General features: G+C 35.6%; 1 protein-coding gene across 1 annotated transcript in view; it reads right to left on the bottom strand.

Annotated features, from left to right (window-relative positions):
- LOC135518418 (alpha-N-acetylneuraminate alpha-2,8-sialyltransferase ST8SIA3-like) overlaps positions 1-19001 on the bottom strand; it is a 75678-nt gene that overhangs the window by 50404 nt on the left and 6273 nt on the right. Inside the window, 2 exon segments of the mRNA XM_064943589.1 lie at positions 17469-17727; positions 17730-18025. Coding sequence (XP_064799661.1) covers positions 17469-17727; positions 17730-18025 — 555 coding nt within the window.

Genomic DNA, 19001 nt, shown 5'->3' with positions numbered 1-19001 from the left:
ATGGTTGCTGTTAGAGTGGATACTGTTAGAATGGATACTGTTAGAATGGATACTGTTAGAATGGATACTGTTTGAATGGATAATGTTAAAATGGACAATGGATACTGTTAGAATGGATACTGTTAGAATGGATACTGGAAACTGTTAGAATGGATACTGTTAGAATGGTTACTGTTAGAATGGATACTGTTAGAATGGATACTGTTAGAATGAATACAGGATACTGTTAGAATGGATACTGTGAGAATGGTTACTGTTAGAATGGGTACTGGATACTGTTAGAATGGTTACTGTTAGAATGGTTACTGTTAGAATGGATACTGTTAGAATGGATACTGGATACTGATAGAATGTATACTGTTAGGATGGATACAGGATACTGTTAGAATGGATACAGTGAGAATGGTTACTGTTAGAATGGGTACTGGATACTGTTAGAATGGTTAATGTTAGAATGGTTACTGTTAGAATGGGTACTGTTAGAATGGATACAGTGAGAATGTTTGCTGTTAGAATGGATACTGGATACTGTTAGAATGGATACTGTTAGAATGGATACTGTTAGAATGGATACTGTCAGAATGGATACTGTCAGAATGGATACTGGATACTGTTAGAATGGATACTGTTAGAATGGTTAGTGTTAGAATGGATACTGTTAGAATGGTTACTGTTAGAATGGATACTGTTTGAATGGATAATGTTAAAATGGACAATGGATACTGTCAGAATGGATACTGTCAGAATGGTTACTGGATACTGTTAGAATGGATACTGTTAGAAAGGATACTGTTAGAATGGATACTGTTAAAATGGATACTGTTAGAATGGATACTGGATACTGTTAGAATGGTTACTGTTAGAATGGATACTGGATACTGTTAGAATGGATACTGTTAAAATGGATACTGTTAGAATGGATACTGGATACTGTTAGAATGGTTACTGTTAGAATGGATACTGGATACTGTTAGAATGGATACTGTTAGAATGGTTACTGTTAAAATGGTTACTGTTAGAATGGATACTGTTAGAATGGATACAGGATACTGTTAGAATGGATACTGTGAGAATGGTTGCTGTTAGAATGGATACTGTTAGAATGGATACTGGATACTGTTAGAATGGTTACAGTTAGAAAGGTTACTGTTAGAATGGATACTGTAAGACTGAATACTGTTAGAATGGATACTGGACACTGATAGAATGGATACTGTTAGAATGGTTAATGTTAGAATGGATACTGTTAGAATGAATACAGGATACTGTTAGAATGGATACTGTGAGAATGGTTGCTGTTAGAGTGGATACTGTTAGAATGGATACTGTTAGAATGGATACTGTTAGAATGGATACTGTTTGAATGGATAATGTTAAAATGGACAATGGATACTGTTAGAATGGATACTGTTAGAATGGATACTGTTAGAATGGTTACTGTTAAAATGGTTACTGTTAGAATGGATACTGTTAGTATGGATACAGGATACTGTTAGAATGGATACTGTGAGAATGGTTGCTGTTAGAATGGATACTGTTAGAATGGATACTGGATACTGTTAGAATGGTTACAGTTAGAAAGGTTACTGTTAGAATGGATACTGTAAGACTGAATACTGTTAGAATGGATACTGGACACTGATAGAATGGATACTGTTAGAATGGTTAATGTTAGAATGGATACTGTTAGAATGAATACAGGATACTGTTAGAATGGATACTGTGAGAATGGTTGCTGTTAGAGTGGATACTGTTAGAATGGATACTGGATACTGTTAGAATGGATACTGTTAGAATGGATACTGTTAGAATGGATACTGTTTGAATGGATAATGTTAAAATGGACAATGGATACTGTTAGAATGGATACTGTTAGAATGGATACTGTTAAAATGGATACTGTTTGAATGGATAATGTTAAAATGGACAATGGATACTGTTAGAATGGATACTGTTAGAATGGATACTGGAAACTGTTAGAATGGATACTGTTAGAATGGTTACTGTTAGAATGGATACTGTTAGAATGGATACTGTTAGAATGGATGCTGGATACTGTTAGAATGGTTACTGTTAGAATGGATACTGGATACTGTTAGAATGGATACTGTGAGAATGGTTGATGTTAGAATGGTTACTGTTAGAATGGGTACTGTTAGAATGGATACAGGATACTGTTAGAATGGATACTGTGAGAATGGTTACTGTTAGAATGGGTACTGGATACTGTTAGAATGGTTACTGTTAGAATGGTTACTGTTAGAATGGATACTGTTAGAATGGATACTGGATACTGATAGAATGTATACTGTTAGAATGGATACTGTTTGAATGGATAATGTTAAAATGGACAATGGATACTGTTAGAATGGATACTGTTAGAATGGATACTGTTAGAATGGATACTGTTTGAATGGATAATGTTAAAATGGACAATGGATACTGTTAGAATGGATACTGTTAGAATGGATATTGGAAACTGTTAGAATGGATACTGTTAAAATGGATACTGTTAGAATGGATACTGGATACTGTTAGAATGGTTACTGTTAGAATGGATACTGGATACTGTTAGAATGGATACTGTTAGAATGGTTACTGTTAAAATGGTTACTGTTAGAATGGATACTGTTAGAATGGATACAGGATACTGTTAGAATGGATACTGTGAGAATGGTTGCTGTTAGAATGGATACTGTTAGAATGGATACTGGATACTGTTAGAATGGTTACAGTTAGAAAGGTTACTGTTAGAATGGATACTGTAAGACTGAATACTGTTAGAATGGATACTGGACACTGATAGAATGGATACTGTTAGAATGGTTAATGTTAGAATGGATACTGTTAGAATGAATACAGGATACTGTTAGAATGGATACTGTGAGAATGGTTGCTGTTAGAGTGGATACTGTTAGAATGGATACTGTTAGAATGGATACTGTTAGAATGGATACTGTTTGAATGGATAATGTTAAAATGGACAATGGATACTGTTAGAATGGATACTGTTAGAATGGATACTGTTAGAATGGTTACTGTTAAAATGGTTACTGTTAGAATGGATACTGTTAGTATGGATACAGGATACTGTTAGAATGGATACTGTGAGAATGGTTGCTGTTAGAATGGATACTGTTAGAATGGATACTGGATACTGTTAGAATGGTTACAGTTAGAAAGGTTACTGTTAGAATGGATACTGTAAGACTGAATACTGTTAGAATGGATACTGGACACTGATAGAATGGATACTGTTAGAATGGTTAATGTTAGAATGGATACTGTTAGAATGAATACAGGATACTGTTAGAATGGATACTGTGAGAATGGTTGCTGTTAGAGTGGATACTGTTAGAATGGATACTGGATACTGTTAGAATGGATACTGTTAGAATGGATACTGTTAGAATGGATACTGTTTGAATGGATAATGTTAAAATGGACAATGGATACTGTTAGAATGGATACTGTTAGAATGGATACTGTTAAAATGGATACTGTTTGAATGGATAATGTTAAAATGGACAATGGATACTGTTAGAATGGATACTGTTAGAATGGATACTGGAAACTGTTAGAATGGATACTGTTAGAATGGTTACTGTTAGAATGGATACTGTTAGAATGGATACTGTTAGAATGGATGCTGGATACTGTTAGAATGGTTACTGTTAGAATGGATACTGGATACTGTTAGAATGGATACTGTGAGAATGGTTGATGTTAGAATGGTTACTGTTAGAATGGGTACTGTTAGAATGGATACAGGATACTGTTAGAATGGATACTGTGAGAATGGTTACTGTTAGAATGGGTACTGGATACTGTTAGAATGGTTACTGTTAGAATGGTTACTGTTAGAATGGATACTGTTAGAATGGATACTGGATACTGATAGAATGTATACTGTTAGAATGGATACTGTTTGAATGGATAATGTTAAAATGGACAATGGATACTGTTAGAATGGATACTGTTAGAATGGATACTGTTAGAATGGATACTGTTTGAATGGATAATGTTAAAATGGACAATGGATACTGTTAGAATGGATACTGTTAGAATGGATATTGGAAACTGTTAGAATGGATACTGTTAGAATGGTTACTGTTAGAATGGATACTGTCAGAATGGATACTGGATACTGTTAGAATGGATACTGTTAGAATGGTTAGTGTTAGAATGGATACTGTTAGAATGGTTACTGTTAGAATGGATACTGTTAGAATGGGTACTGGATACTGTTAGAATGGATACTGTTAGAATGGATACTGTTTGAATGGATAATGTTAAAATGGACAATGGATACTGTTAGAATGGATACTGTTAGAATGGATACTGGAAACTGTTAGAATGGATACTGTTAGAATGGTTACTGTTAGAATGGATACTGGATACTGTTAGAATGGATACTGTTAGAATGGTTAGTGTTAGAATGGATACTGTTAGAATGGTTACTGTTAGAATGGATACTGTTAGAATGGGTACTGGATACTGTTAGAATGGATACTGTTAGAATGGATACTGTTTGAATGGATAATGTTAAAATGGACAATGGATACTGTTAGAATGGATACTGTTAGAATGGATACTGGAAACTGTTAGAATGGATACTGTTAGAATGGTTACTGTTAGAATGGATACTGGATACTGTTAGAATGGATACTGTGAGAATGGTTGATGTTAGAATGGATACTGTTAGAATGGATACTGTTAGAATGAATACAGGATACTGTTAGAATGGATACTGTGAGAATGGTTGCTGTTAGAGTGGATACTGTTAGAATGGATACTGGATACTGTTAGAATGGATACTGTTAGAATGGATACTGTTAGAATGGATACTGTTAGAATGGTTACTGTTAGAATGGATACTGTTAGAATGGTTACTGTTAGAATGGATACTGGATACTGTTAGAATGGATACTGTTAGAATGGATACTGTTAGAATGGTTACTGTTAGAATGGATACTGGATACTGTTAGAATGGATACTGTTAGAATGGATACTGTTAGAATGGATACTGTGAGAATGGTTACTGTTAGAATGGGTACTGGATACTGTTAGAATGGTTAATGTTAGAATGGTTACTGTTAGAATGGGTACTGTTAGAATGGATACAGTGAGAATGGTTGCTGTTAGAATGGATACTGGATACTGTTAGAATGGATACTGTTAGAATGGATACTGTTAGAATGGATACTGTCAGAATGGATACTGTCAGAATGGATACTGGATACTGTTAGAATGGATACTGTTAGAATGGTTAGTGTTAGAATGGATACTGTTAGAATGGTTACTGTTAGAATGGATACTGTTAGAATGGGTACTGTTAGAATGGATGCTGGATACTTTTAGAATGGTTACTGTTAGAATGGATACTGTCAGAATGGATACTGGATACTGTTAGAATGGATACTGTTAGAATGGTTAGTGTTAGAATGGATACTGTTAGAATGGTTACTGTTAGAATGGATACTGTTAGAATGGGTACTGGATACTGTGAGAATGGATACTGTTAGAATGGATACTGTTTGAATGGATAATGTTAAAATGGACAATGGATACTGTTAGAATGGATACTGTTAGAATGGATACTGTTAGAATGGATACTGTTAGAATGGATACTGTTTGAATGGATAATGTTAAAATGGACAATGGATACTGTTAGAATGGATACTGTTAGAATGGATACTGGAAACTGTTAGAATGGATACTGTTAGAATGGTTACTGTTAGAATGGATACTGTTAGAATGGATACTGTTAGAATGGATGCTGGATACTGTTAGAATGGTTACTGTTAGAATGGATACTGGATACTGTTAGAATGGATACTGTGAGAATGGTTGATGTTAGAATGGATACTGTTAGAATGGATACTGTTAGAATGGATACTGTTAGAATGGATACTGTTTGAATGGATACTGTTAGAATGGACAAAGGATACTGTTAGAATGGATACTGTTAGAATGGTTACTGTCAGAATGGTTACTGTTAGAATGGATGCTGTTAGAATGGATACTGGATACTGTTAGAATGATTACTGTTAGAATGGATCTGTTAGAATGGATACTGGATACTGTTAGAATGGTTACTGTTCGAATGGATACTGTTAGAATGGTTACTGTTAAAATGGTTACTGTTAGAATGGATACTGTTAGAATGGATACAGGATACTGTTAGAATGGATAATGTGAGAATGGTTGCTGTTAGAATGGATACTGTTAGAATGGATAATGTTAGAATGGATACTGTTAGAATGGATAATGTTAGAAAGGATACTGTTAGAATGGATACTGGATACTGTTAGAATGGTTACTGTTAGAATGGGTACTGGATACTGTTAGAAACGTTACTGTTAGAATGGATACTGTTAGAATGGTTAATGTTAGAATGGTTACTGTTAGAATGGGTACTGTTAGAATGGATACAGGATACTGTTAGAATGGATACTGTGAGAATGGTTACTTTTAGAATGGGTACTGGATACTGTTAGAATGGTTACTGTTAGAATGGTTACTGTTAGAATGGATACTGTTAGAATGGATACTGGATACTGATAGAATGTATACTGTTAGGATGGATACAGGATACTGTTAGAATGGATACTGTGAGAATGGTTACTGTTAGAATGGGTACTGGATACTGTTAGAATGGTTAATGTTAGAATGGTTACTGTTAGAATGGGTACTGTTAGAATGGATACAGTGAGAATGGTTGCTGTTAGAATGGATACTGGATACTGTTAGAATGGATACTGTTAGAATGGATACTGTCAGAATGGATACTGTCAGAATGGATACTGGATACTGTTAGAATGGATACTGTTAGAATGGTTAGTGTTAGAATGGATACTGTTAGAATGGTTACTGTTAGAATGGATACTGTTAGAATGGGTACTGGATACTGTTAGAATGGATACTGTCAGAATGGATACTGTCAGAATGGATACTGGATACTGTTAGAATGGATACTGCTAGAATGGATACTGTTAGAATGGATACTGTCAGAATGGATACTGGATACTGTTAGAATGGATACTGTTAGAATGGTTAGTGTTAGAATGGATACTGTTAGAATGGTTACTGTTAGAATGGATACTGTTAGAATGGATACTGTCAGAATGGATACTGTTAGAATGGTTGCTGTTAGAATGGATACTGGATACTGTTAGAATGGATACTGTTAGAATGGATACTGTCAGAATGGATACTGTCAGAATGGATACTGGATACTGTTAGAATGGATACTGTTAGAATGGTTAGTGTTAGAATGGATACTGTTAGAATGGTTACTGTTAGAATGGATACTGTTAGAATGGGTACTGGATACTGTTAGAATGGATACTGTCAGAATGGATACTGTCAGAATGGATACTGGATACTGTTAGAATGGATACTGCTAGAATGGATACTGTTAGAATGGATACTGTTAGAATGGTTACTGTTAGAATGGTTACTGTTAGAATGGATACTGTTAGAATGGTTATTGTTATAATGAATACTGTTAGAATGGATACTGTTAGAATGGATACTGTCAGAATGGATACTGTCAGAATGGATACTGGATACTGTTAGAATGGATACTGTTAGAATGGTTAGTGTTAGAATGGATACTGTTAGAATGGGTACTGGATACTGTTAGAATGGATACTGTCAGAATGGATACTGTCAGAATGGATACTGGATACTGTTAGAATGGATACTGTTAGAATGGATACTGTTAGAATGGATACTGTTAGAATGGTTACTGTTAGAATGGTTACTGTTAGAATGGAAACTGTTAGAATGGTTACTGTTAGAATGGATACTGGATACTGTTAGAATGGATACTGTTAGAATGGATACTGTTAGAATGGTTACTGTTAGAATGGATACTGTTAGAATGGTTACTGTTAGTATGGTTACTGTTAGAATGGATACTGTTAGAATGGGTGCTGTTAGAATGGATACTGGATACTGTTAGAATGGATACTGTTAGAATGGTTACTGTTAGAATGGTTACTGTTAGAATGGATACTGTTAGAATGGTTACTGTTAGAATGGATACTGGATACTGTTAGAATGGATACTGTTAGAATGGATACTGTTAGAATGGTTACTGTTAGAATGGATACTGTTAGAATGGTTAATGTTAGTATGGTTACTGTTAGAATGGATACTGTTAGAATGGGTGCTGTTAGAATGGATACTGGATACTGTTAGAATGCATACTGTTAGAATGGGTACTGTTAGTATGGATACTGTTAGAATGGTTACTGTTAGTATGGGTACTGTTAGTATGGATACTGTTAGAATGGATACTGTTAGAATGGATACTGTTAGAATGGATACTGTTAGAATGTATACTGTTAGAATGGATACTGTTAGAATGGGTGCTGTTAGAATGGATACTGGATACTGTTAGAATGGATACTGTTAGAATGGTTACTGTTAGAATGGTTACTGTTAGAATGGATACTGTTAGAATGGTTACTGTTAGAATGGATACTGGATACTGTTAGAATGGATACTGTTAGAATGGTTACTGTTAGAATGGATACTGTTAGAATGGATCCTGTTAGAATGGTTACTGTTAGAATGGATACTGTTAGAATGGATACTGTTAGAATGGGTGCTGTTAGATGGATAATGTGTGTGTGTTTATGTGTGTTTATGTGTGTTTATGTGTGTTTATGTGTGTGTGATTACTTGTGTTTATGTGTGTGTGTGTTTATGTGTGTTTATGTGTGTTTGTGTGTGTGTGTGTTTATGTGTGTTTTGTGTGTGTGTGTTTATGTGTGTTTATGTGTGTTCATGTGTGTTTGTGTGTTTATGTGTGTGTGTTTACGTGTGTTTATGTGTGTTTATGTGTGTGTGTGTTTATGTGTGTTTATGTGTGTTTATGTGTGTTTATATGTGTTTATGTGTGTTTATATGTGTTTATGTGTGTTTATGTGTGTTTATGTGTGTGTGTTTATGTGTGTTTATGTGTGTTTATTGTGTGTGTTTATGTGTGTTTATGTGTGTTTATTGTGTGTGTGTTTATGTGTGTTTATGTGTGTGTGTTTATGTGTGTTTATTGTGTGTGTGTTTATGTGTGTTTATGTGTGTGTGTTTATGTGTGTTTATGTGTGTTTATGTGTGTGTGTTTATGTGTGTTTATGTGTGTTTATGTGTGTTTATGTGTGTGTTTATGTGTGTTTATGTGTGTGTGTTTATGTGTGTTTATTATGTGTGTGTTAATGTGTGTTTATGTGTGTTTATATGTGTTTATGTGTGTTTATGTGTGTGTGTTTATGAGTGTGTGTTTATTTGTGTGTGTTCATGTGTGTTTATGTGTGTGTGTTTATGTGTGTTTATGTGTGTGTGTTTATGTGTGTTTGTGTGTGTGTGTTTATGTGTGTTTATGTGTGTGTGTTTATGTGTGTTTATGTGTGTTTAAGTGTGTTCATGTGTGTTTGTGTGTTTATGTGTGTGTGTTTATGTGTGTTTAAGTGTGTGTGTGTGTGTGTGTGTGTGTGTGTGTGTGTGTGTGTTTATGTGTGTTTATGTGTGTGTATGTGTGTTTATTGTGTGTGTGTTTATGTGTGTTTATGTGTGTTTATGTGTGTTTATGTGTGTTTATATGTGTTTATGTGTGTGTGTTTATGTGTGTTTATATGTGTGTGTTTATATGTGTTTATGTGTGTGTGTTTATGTGTGTGTGTTTATGTGTGCGTGTGTTTATGTGTGTTTATGTGTGTTTATGTGTGTGTGTGTTTATGTGTGTTTATGTGTGTTCATGTGTGTTTGTGTGTTTATGTGTGTTCATGTGTGTTTGTGTGTGTTTGTGTGTTTATGTGTGTGTGTTTACGTGTGTTTATGTGTGTTTATGTGTGTGTGTGTTTATGTGTGTTTGTGTGTTTATGCGTGTTTATGTGTGTTTATTGTGTGTGTGTTTATGTGTGTTTATGTGTGTTTATTGTGCGTGTGTTTATGTGTGTGTGTTTATGTGTGTGTGTTTATGTGTGTGTGTTTATGTGTGTTTATTGTGTGTGTGTTTATGTGTGTTTATGTTTGTTTATATGTGTTTATGTGTGTTTATATGTGTTTATGTGTGTTTATGTGTGTGTGTTTATGTGTGTGTGTTTATGTGTGTGTGTTTATGAGTGTGTGTTTATGTGTGTGTGTTCATGTGTGTTTATGTGTGTGTGTTTATGTGTGTTTATGTGTGTGTGTTTATGTGTGTTTATGTGTGTTTATGTTTGTTCATGTGTGTGTGTTTATGGGTGTTTATGTATGTTTATATGTGTGTGTTTATGTGTGTTTATGTGTGTTTATGTGTGTTTATGTGTGTTTGTGTGTGTTTATGTTTGTTTATATGTGTGTGTTTATGGGTGTTTATGTGTGTTTATATGTGTTTATGTGTGTGTGTTTATGTGTGTTTATGTGTGTGTGTTTATGTGTGTTTATGTGTGTGTGTTTATGTGTGTCTGTTTATGTGTGTGTGTTTATGTGTGTGTGTTTATATGTGTTCATTTGTGTTTATGTGTGTTTGTGTGTTTATGTGTGTTTGTGTGTTTATGTGTGTTTATGTCTGTGTGCGTTTATGTGTGTTTATGTGTGTGTGTGTTTATGTGTTTATGTGTGTGTATGTGTGTTTATTGTGTGTGTGTTTATGTGTGTTTATGTGTGTTTATATGTGTGTATGTGTGTTTATTGTGTGTGTGTTTATGTGTGTTTATGTGTGTTTATATGTGTTTATGTGTGTGTGTTTATGTGTGTTTATATGTGTGTTTGTGTGTTTATATGTGTTTATGCGTGTGTGTTTATGTGTGTGTGTTTATGTGTGTTTATGTGTGTGTATGTGTGTTTATTGTGTGTGTGTTTATGTGTGTTTATGTGTGTTTATGTGTGTGTATGTGTGTTTATTGTGTGTGTGCTTATGTGTGTTTATGTGTGTTTATATGTGTGTATGTGTGTTTATTGTGTGTGTGTTTATGTGTGTTTATGTGTGTTTATATGTGTTTATGTGTGTGTGTTTATGTGTGTTTATATGTGTGTTTGTGTGTTTATATGTGTTTATGCGTGTGTGTTTATGTGTGTGTGTTTATGTGTGTTTATGTGTGTGTATGTGTGTTTATTGTGTGTGTGTTTATGTGTGTTTATGTGTGTTTATGTGTGTTTATGTGTGTTTATATGTGTTTATGTGTGTGTGTTTATGTGTGTTTATATGTGTGTGTTTATATGTGTTTATGTGTGTGTGTTTATGTGTGTGTGTTTATGTGTGCGTGTGTTTATGTGTGTTTATGTGTGTGTGTGTTTATGTGTGTTTATGTGTGTTCATGTGTGTTTGTGTGTTTATGTGTGTTCATGTGTGTTTGTGTGTGTTTGTGTGTTTATGTGTGTGTGTTTACGTGTGTTTATGTGTGTTTATGTGTGTGTGTGTTTATGTGTGTTTGTGTGTTTATGCGTGTTTATGTGTGTTTATTGTGTGTGTGTTTATGTGTGTTTATGTGTGTTTATTGTGCGTGTGTTTATGTGTGTGTGTTTATGTGTGTGTGTTTATGTGTGTTTATTGTGTGTGTGTTTATGTGTGTTTATGTTTGTTTATATGTGTTTATGTGTGTGTGTTTATGTGTGTTTATATGTGTTTATGTGTGTTTATGTGTGTGTGTTTATGTGTGTGTGTTTATGAGTGTGTGTTTATGTGTGTGTGTTCATGTGTGTTTATGTGTGTGTGTTTATGTGTGTTTATGTGTGTGTGTTTATGTGTGTTTATGTGTGTTTATGTTTGTTCATGTGTGTGTGTTTATGGGTGTTTATGTATGTTTATATGTGTGTGTTTATGTGTGTTTATGTGTGTTTATGTGTGTTTATGTGTGTTTGTGTGTGTTTATGTTTGTTTATATGTGTGTGTTTATGGGTGTTTATGTGTGTTTATATGTGTTTATGTGTGTGTGTTTATGTGTGTTTATGTGTGTGTGTTTATGTGTGTTTATGTGTGTGTGTTTATGTGTGTCTGTTTATGTGTGTGTGTTTATGTGTGTGTGTTTATATGTGTTCATTTGTGTTTATGTGTGTTTGTGTGTTTATGTGTGTGTGTTTATGTGTGTTTATGTGTGTTTATGTGTGTGTGTTTATGTGTGTTTATGTGTGTTTATGTGTGTTTATGTGTGTTTATGTGTATTTATGTGTGTGTGTTTATGTGTTCATTTGTGTTTATGTGTGTTTATGTGTGTGTGTTTATGTGTGTTTATGTGTGTTTATGTGTGTGTGTGTTTATGTGTGTTTATGTGTGTGTGTGTTTGTGTGTTTATGTGTGTGTGTTTATGTGTGTTTATGTGTGTGTGTTTATGTGTGTTTATGTGTGTGTGTTTATGTGTGTTTATGTGTGTGTTTATGTGTGTTTATGTGTGTTTATGTGTGTGTATGTGTGTTCATGTGTGTTTGTGTGTTTATGTGTGTTTGTTTATGTGTGTTTATGTGTGTGTGTTTGTGTGTTTATGTGTGTGTGTTTATGTGTGTTTATGTGTGTTTATGTGTGTTTATTTGAGTTTATATGTGTGTGTTTATGTGTGTGTGTTTATGCGTGTGTGTTTATGTGTGTGTGTGTTTATGTGTGTTTATGTGTGTTTATGTGTGTGTGTTTATGTGTGTTCATGTGTTTGTGTGTTTATGTGTGTGTGTTTACGTGTGTTTATGTGTGTTTATGTGTGTGTGTGTTTATGTGTGTTTATGCGTGTTTATGTGTGTTTATTGTGCGTGTGTTTATGTGTGATTATGTGTGTGTGTTTATGTGTGTTTATGTGTGTGTGTTTATGTGTGTGTGTTTATGTGTGTTTATGTGTGTTTATGTGTGTTTATGTGTGTATATATGTGTTTATGTGTGTGTGTTTATGTGTGTGTGTTTATGAGTGTGTGTTTATGTGTGTGTGTTCATGTGTGTTTATGTGTGTGTGTTTGTATGTGTTTATGTGTGTGTGTTTATGTGTGTTTATGTGTGTGTGTTTATGTGTGTTTATGTGTGTGTGTTTATGTGTGTTTATGTGTGTTTATGTGTGTTCATGTGTGTTTATGTGTGTGTGTTTATGTGTGTTTAAGTGTGTGTGTTTGTGTGTGTGCGTTTATATGTGTGTGTGTGTGTGTGTGTGTGTGTGTGTGTGTGTGTGTGTGTGTGTGTGTGTGTGTGTGTGTGTGTGTGTGTGTGTGTGTGTGTGTGTGTGTGTGTGTGTGTGTGTGTGTGTGGGTGTGTTTGTGTGTGTGTGTGTGTGTGTGTGTGTTCATGTGTGTTTATGTGTTTATGTGTGTTTATGTGTGTTTATGTGTGTTTGTGTGTTTATGTGTGTTTATGTCTGTGTGCGTTTATGTGTGTTTATGTGTGTTTATGTGTGTGTGTGTTTATGTGTGTTTGTGTTTTTTATGTGTTTATGTGTGTGTGTTTATGTGTGTGTGTTTATGTGTGTTTATGTGTGTGTATGTGTGTTTATTGTGTGTGTGTTTATGTGTGTTTATGTGTGTTTATATGTGTTTATGTGTGTGTGTTTATGTGTGTTTATATGTGTGTTTGTGTGTTTATATGTGTTTATGCGTGTGTGTTTATGTGTGTGTGTTTATGTGTGTTTATGTGTGTGTATGTGTGTTTATTGTGTGTGTGTTTATGTGTGTTTATGTGTGTTTATGTGTGTTTATATGTGTTTATGTGTGTGTGTTTATGTGTGTTTATATGCGTGTGTTTATATGTGTTTATGTGTGTTTATGTGTGTGTGTTTATGTGTGCGTGTGTTTATGTGTGTTTATGTGTGTGTGTGTTTATGTGTGTTTATGTGTGTTTGTGTGTTTATGTGTGTGTGTTTATGTGTGTTTATGTGTGTACATGTGTGTTTGTGTGTTTATGTGTGTGTGTTTACGTGTGTTTATGTGTGTTTATGTGTGTGTGTGTTTATGTGTGTTTATGCGTGTTTATGTGTGTTTATTGTGCGTGTGTTTACGTGTGTTTATGTGTGTTTATGTGTGTTTATGTGTGTGTGTTTATGTGTGTTTATTGTGTGTGTGTTTATGTGTGTTTATGTGTGTTTATGTGTGTTTATGTGTGTTTATATGTGTTTATGTGTGTGTGTTTATGTGTGTTTATATGTGTTTATGTGTGTTTATGTGTGTGTGTTTATGTGTGTGTGTTTATGTGTGTGTGTTTATGAGTGTGTGTTTATGTGTGTGTGTTCATGTGTGTTTATGTGTGTGTGTTTATGTGTGTTTATGTGTGTTTATATGTGTTTATGTGTGTTTATGTTTGTTCATGTGTGTGTGTTTATGGGTGTTTATGTGTGTTTATATGTGTGTGTTTATGTGTGTTTATGTGTGTTTATGTGTGTTTGTGTGTGTTTATGTTTGTGTTTATATGTGTTTATGTGTGTGTGTTTATGTGTGTTTATGTGTGTGTGTTTATGTGTGTTTATGTGTGTGTGTTTATGTGTGTCTGTTTATGTGTGTGTGTTTATGTGTGTGTGTTTATGTGTGTGTGTTTATATGTGTTCATTTGTGTTTATGTGTGTTTGTGTGTTTATGTGTGTGTGTGTGTGTGTGTGTGTGTGTGTGTGTGTGTGTGTGTGTGTGTGTGTGTGTGTGTGTGTGTGTGTGTGTGTGTGTGTGTGTGTGTGTGTGTGGGTGTGTGTGGGTGTGTTTGTGTGTGTGTGTGTGTGTGTGTTCATGTGTGTTTATGTGTTTATGTGTGTTTATGTGTGTTTATGTGTGTTTATGTGTGTTTGTGTGTTTATGTGTGTTTATGTCTGTGTGCGTTTATGTGTGTTTATGTGTGTTTATGTGTGTGTGTGTTTATGTGTGTTTGTGTGTTTTATGTGTTTATGTGTGTGTGTTTATGTGTGTGTGTTTATGTGTGTTTATGTGTGTGTATGTGTGTTTATTGTGTGTGTGTTTATGTGTGTTTATGTGTGTTTATATGTGTTTATGTGTGTGTGTTTATGTGTGTTTATATGTGTGTTTGTGTGTTTATATGTGTTTATGCGTGTGTGTTTATGTGTGTGTGTTTATGTGTGTTTATGTGTGTCTATGTGTGTTTATTGTGTGTGTGTTTATGTGTGTTTATGTGTGTTTATGTGTGTTTATATGTGTTTATGTGTGTGTGTTTATGTGTGTTTATATGCGTGTGTTTATATGTGTTTATGTGTGTTTATGTGTGTGTGTTTATGTGTGTGTGTTTATGTGTGCGTGTGTTTATGTGTGTTTATGTGTGTTTATGTGTGTGTGTGTTTATGTGTGTTTATGTGTGTTTGTGTGTTTATGTGTGTGTGTTTATGTGTGTTTATGTGTGTACATGTGTGTTTGTGTGTTTATGTGTGTGTGTTTACGTGTGTTTATGTGTGTTTATGTGTGTGTGTGTTTATGTGTGTTTATGCGTGTTTATGTGTGTTTATTGTGCGTGTGTTTACGTGTGTTTATGTGTGTTTATGTGTGTTTATGTGTGTGTGTTTATGTGTGTTTATTGTGTGTGTGTTTATGTGTGTTTATGTGTGTTTATGTGTGTTTATGTGTGTTTATATGTGTTTATGTGTGTGTGTTTATGTGTGTTTATATGTGTTTATGTGTGTTTATGTGTGTGTGTTTATGTGTGTGTGTTTATGAGTGTGTGTTTATGTGTGTGTGTTCATGTGTGTTTATGTGTGTGTGTTTGTGTGTGTTTATGTGTGTTTATGTGTGTGTGTTTATGTGTGTTTATGTGTGTGTGTTTATGTGTGTTTATGTGTGTTTATGTGTGTTTATATGTGTTTATGTGTGTTTATGTTTGTTCATGTGTGTGTGTTTATGGGTGTTTATGTGTGTTTATATGTGTGTGTTTATGTGTGTTTATGTGTGTTTGTGTGTGTTTATGTTTGTGTTTATGTGTGTTTATATGTGTTTATGTGTGTGTGTTTATGTGTGTTTATGTGTGTTTATGTGTGTGTGTTTATGTGTGTCTGTTTATGTGTGTGTGTTTATGTGTGTGTGTTTATGTGTGTGTGTTTATATGTGTTCATTTGTGTTTATGTGTGTTTGTGTGTTTATGTGTGTGTGTTTATGTGTGTTTATGTGTGTTTATGTGTGTGTGTTTATGTGTGTTTATGTGTGTGTGTTTGTGTGTTTATGTGTGTTTATGTGAGTTTATGTGTGTGTGTTTATGTGTATTTATGTGTGTTTTTGTGTGTGTGTCTATGTGTGTTTATGTGTGTGTTTTTATGTGTGTTTATGTGTGTTTATGTGTGTGTGTTTGTGTGTTTATGTGTGTGTGTGTTTGTGTGTGTGTTTATGTGTGTGTGTTTATGTGTGTTTATGTGTGTTTATGTGTGTTTATGTGTGTTTATGTGTGTTTATGTGTGTGTGTTTATGTGTGTGTGTGTATATGTGTTCATTTGTGTTTATGTGTGTTTATGTGTGTGTGTTTATGTGTGTTTATGTGTGTTTATGTGTGTGTGTGTTTGTGTGTTTATGTGTGTTTATGTGTGTGTGTTTATTGCTCCAGTATTAAGTAGAAAACTGATTTAACCCATTGATGCTTTATCACTTTCCCTACTGGAAGGAAAATACAATTGGTCCCTTAACAACGGACACAACAGACAGTCAAGGTGTCTTCAGGCAGACAGAGCCTCTTAAACGGAGTAATCCTGTCCGAGCAGGTTACTTTAATGGGATTGAGGGAGATTACAGCACAACCAGGTGACAAGGGCACGTAGGCCCATAGGGCTCTGGTCAAAAGTAGTGCACTACGTAGGGAATAGGGTACCATCTGGAATGCAAACCCAGTCTCTTATGAAATTAACCTCACACGCATTCACAGATAGATCACTCTCTGTTCCAGACTCATTCACAGATAGATCACTCTCTGTTCCAGACTCATTCACAGATAGATCACTCTCTGTTCCAGACGCATTCACAGATAGATCACTCTCTGTTCCAGACTCATTCACAGATAGATCACTCTCTGTTCCAGACGCATTCACAGATAGATCACTCTCTGTTCCAGACGCATTCACAGATAGATCACTCTCTGTTCCAGACGCATTCACAGATAGATCACTCTCTGTTCCAGACTCATTCACAGATAGATCACTCTCTGTTCCAGACTCATTCACAGATAGATCACTCTCTGTTCCAGACTCATTCACAGATAGATCACTCTCTGTTCCAGACTCATTCACAGATAGATCACTCTCTGTTCCAGACTCATTCATAGATAGATCACTCTCTGTTCCAGACTCATTCACAGATAGATCACTCTCTGTTCCAGACTCATTCACAGATAGATCACTCTCTGTTCCAGGCCCATTCAAAGACAGACCTCTCTCTGTTCAATACTATGTTAAGTGTGTCCAGTTGTGATTCTATGTAACTTGTGAGCAGTGAAACATTTTCTCCTCTTGAAGGACAATAACACCAACCAACCAATCAATCAATCAAATCAATCAATCAATGAACTATACATCAATCAATCAGGCAGTTGTATCCAGTGTTACCTGTTGACGTACTGCATGATGTTGCCAGGCCAGGCAAGCTGAACCTTCAGCTGTCCTCTGTGCTCAACAAAGAAGTCGACCAGTGTCCTGGTCACCGTGGCCGAGGTATGGAAGAAGAAGGCAGGGATCCAGAGGATGGCCCTGTCCAGCCTCTTCAGACTCAGGAAGAAGTTGTTCCTGTCCTGGATGGTCAGCAGGTTGTTGTAGTACTTCTCCAGGATGCTGGGGTTAAAGGTCGTGAGGTTGGTCCTCCGCCCACGTCCCGGCGGAAGATCTCAGTGGGAGCGAAGTTGCAGCGGAAGACGAAGTCAAAGTTCTCGATCTCGGGACCACAACGACTCCCTGTGAGAATGCCGCTGTTCCCCACCACGGCGCACACATTGTAGTGCTTGTTGACGATGGGGGAGGCCTCGGGAAGCAGGGACTTGAAGTTCTCTCCGATAGAGAACACGTACTTGTGGCTGGAGTAGTCATAGTGCATCAGCTGACCCACGCGCACGCTGCTCCGGGTCAGGGTGAAGTTGTGGGCGATGTCGATGTGCTGAGAGATCTCTTTTCTGGAACAGATGGGGAGATCAGACAAGGGGGGGGTGGGGAGAACAGACGGGGGGTGATCAGGCAGGGGGGTGGGGAGATCAGACAGGGGGAGATCAGACGGGGGTGGGGGTGGGGAGATCAGACGGGGGAGATCAGACAGGGGGGTCAGACGGGGGAGATCAGACAGGGGGGGGGTGTTAGCCTGCATTCCAAATGGAACCTCATTTCCTATTCAAGGCCGATAGGGCTCTGGTCTAAAGTAGTGCACTATATAAGGAATAGGGCTCTGGTCAAAAGTAGTGCACTATATAGGGAATAGGGTTCTATAGGGTCCTGGTCAAAAGTAGTGCACTATATAGGGAATAGGGTTCTATAGGGCCCTGGCCTAAAGTAGTGCACTATATAGGGAATAGGGTTCTATAGGGCTCTGGTCTAAAGTAGTACACTATAGGGCTCTGGTCTAAAGTAGTGCACTATATAGGGAAAAGGGTGCCATAGGGCTCTGGTCAAAAGTAGTGCACTACATAGGGAATAGGGTTCTATAGGGCTCTGGTCTAAAGTAGTGCACTATATAGGGAATAGGGTGGCATAGGGCTCTGGTCAAAAGTAGTGCACTATATAGGGAATAGGGTGCCAAATGGGATGCACACTTATTGGAAATATTGTAAATATACACCCCATAAATTACTTTCACATTTCGAAGTAAGTATTTGTAAAAAAAAAAAAAAAATGTAGAATGTATTTGGAAATACCCAAATACACAAGAGTGTTTTTCCAAATACAAATATTTAAATACTTCCTGAATTTGAACCTAGGTCTGTTTGGTCCTACGGGTATTTGAAATGTATATGGAAAAACAGTTTCAAATAGCCAAAATACGATTAGTTGATTCAGTTACATTATTTGAAAACACTCAAATACACAGAAAATAAGTATTTAAAATACAAATAGTTGAATACGCAGTCATTTGAACCCAGCTTAGTGTCTGGTTTAAAT

Source organism: Oncorhynchus masou, chromosome 28, assembly GCF_036934945.1.
Source record: "Oncorhynchus masou masou isolate Uvic2021 chromosome 28, UVic_Omas_1.1, whole genome shotgun sequence".
Lineage (NCBI taxonomy): Eukaryota > Metazoa > Chordata > Actinopteri > Salmoniformes > Salmonidae > Oncorhynchus > Oncorhynchus masou.
This window is presented reverse-complemented; position numbering and strand designations above follow the sequence as displayed.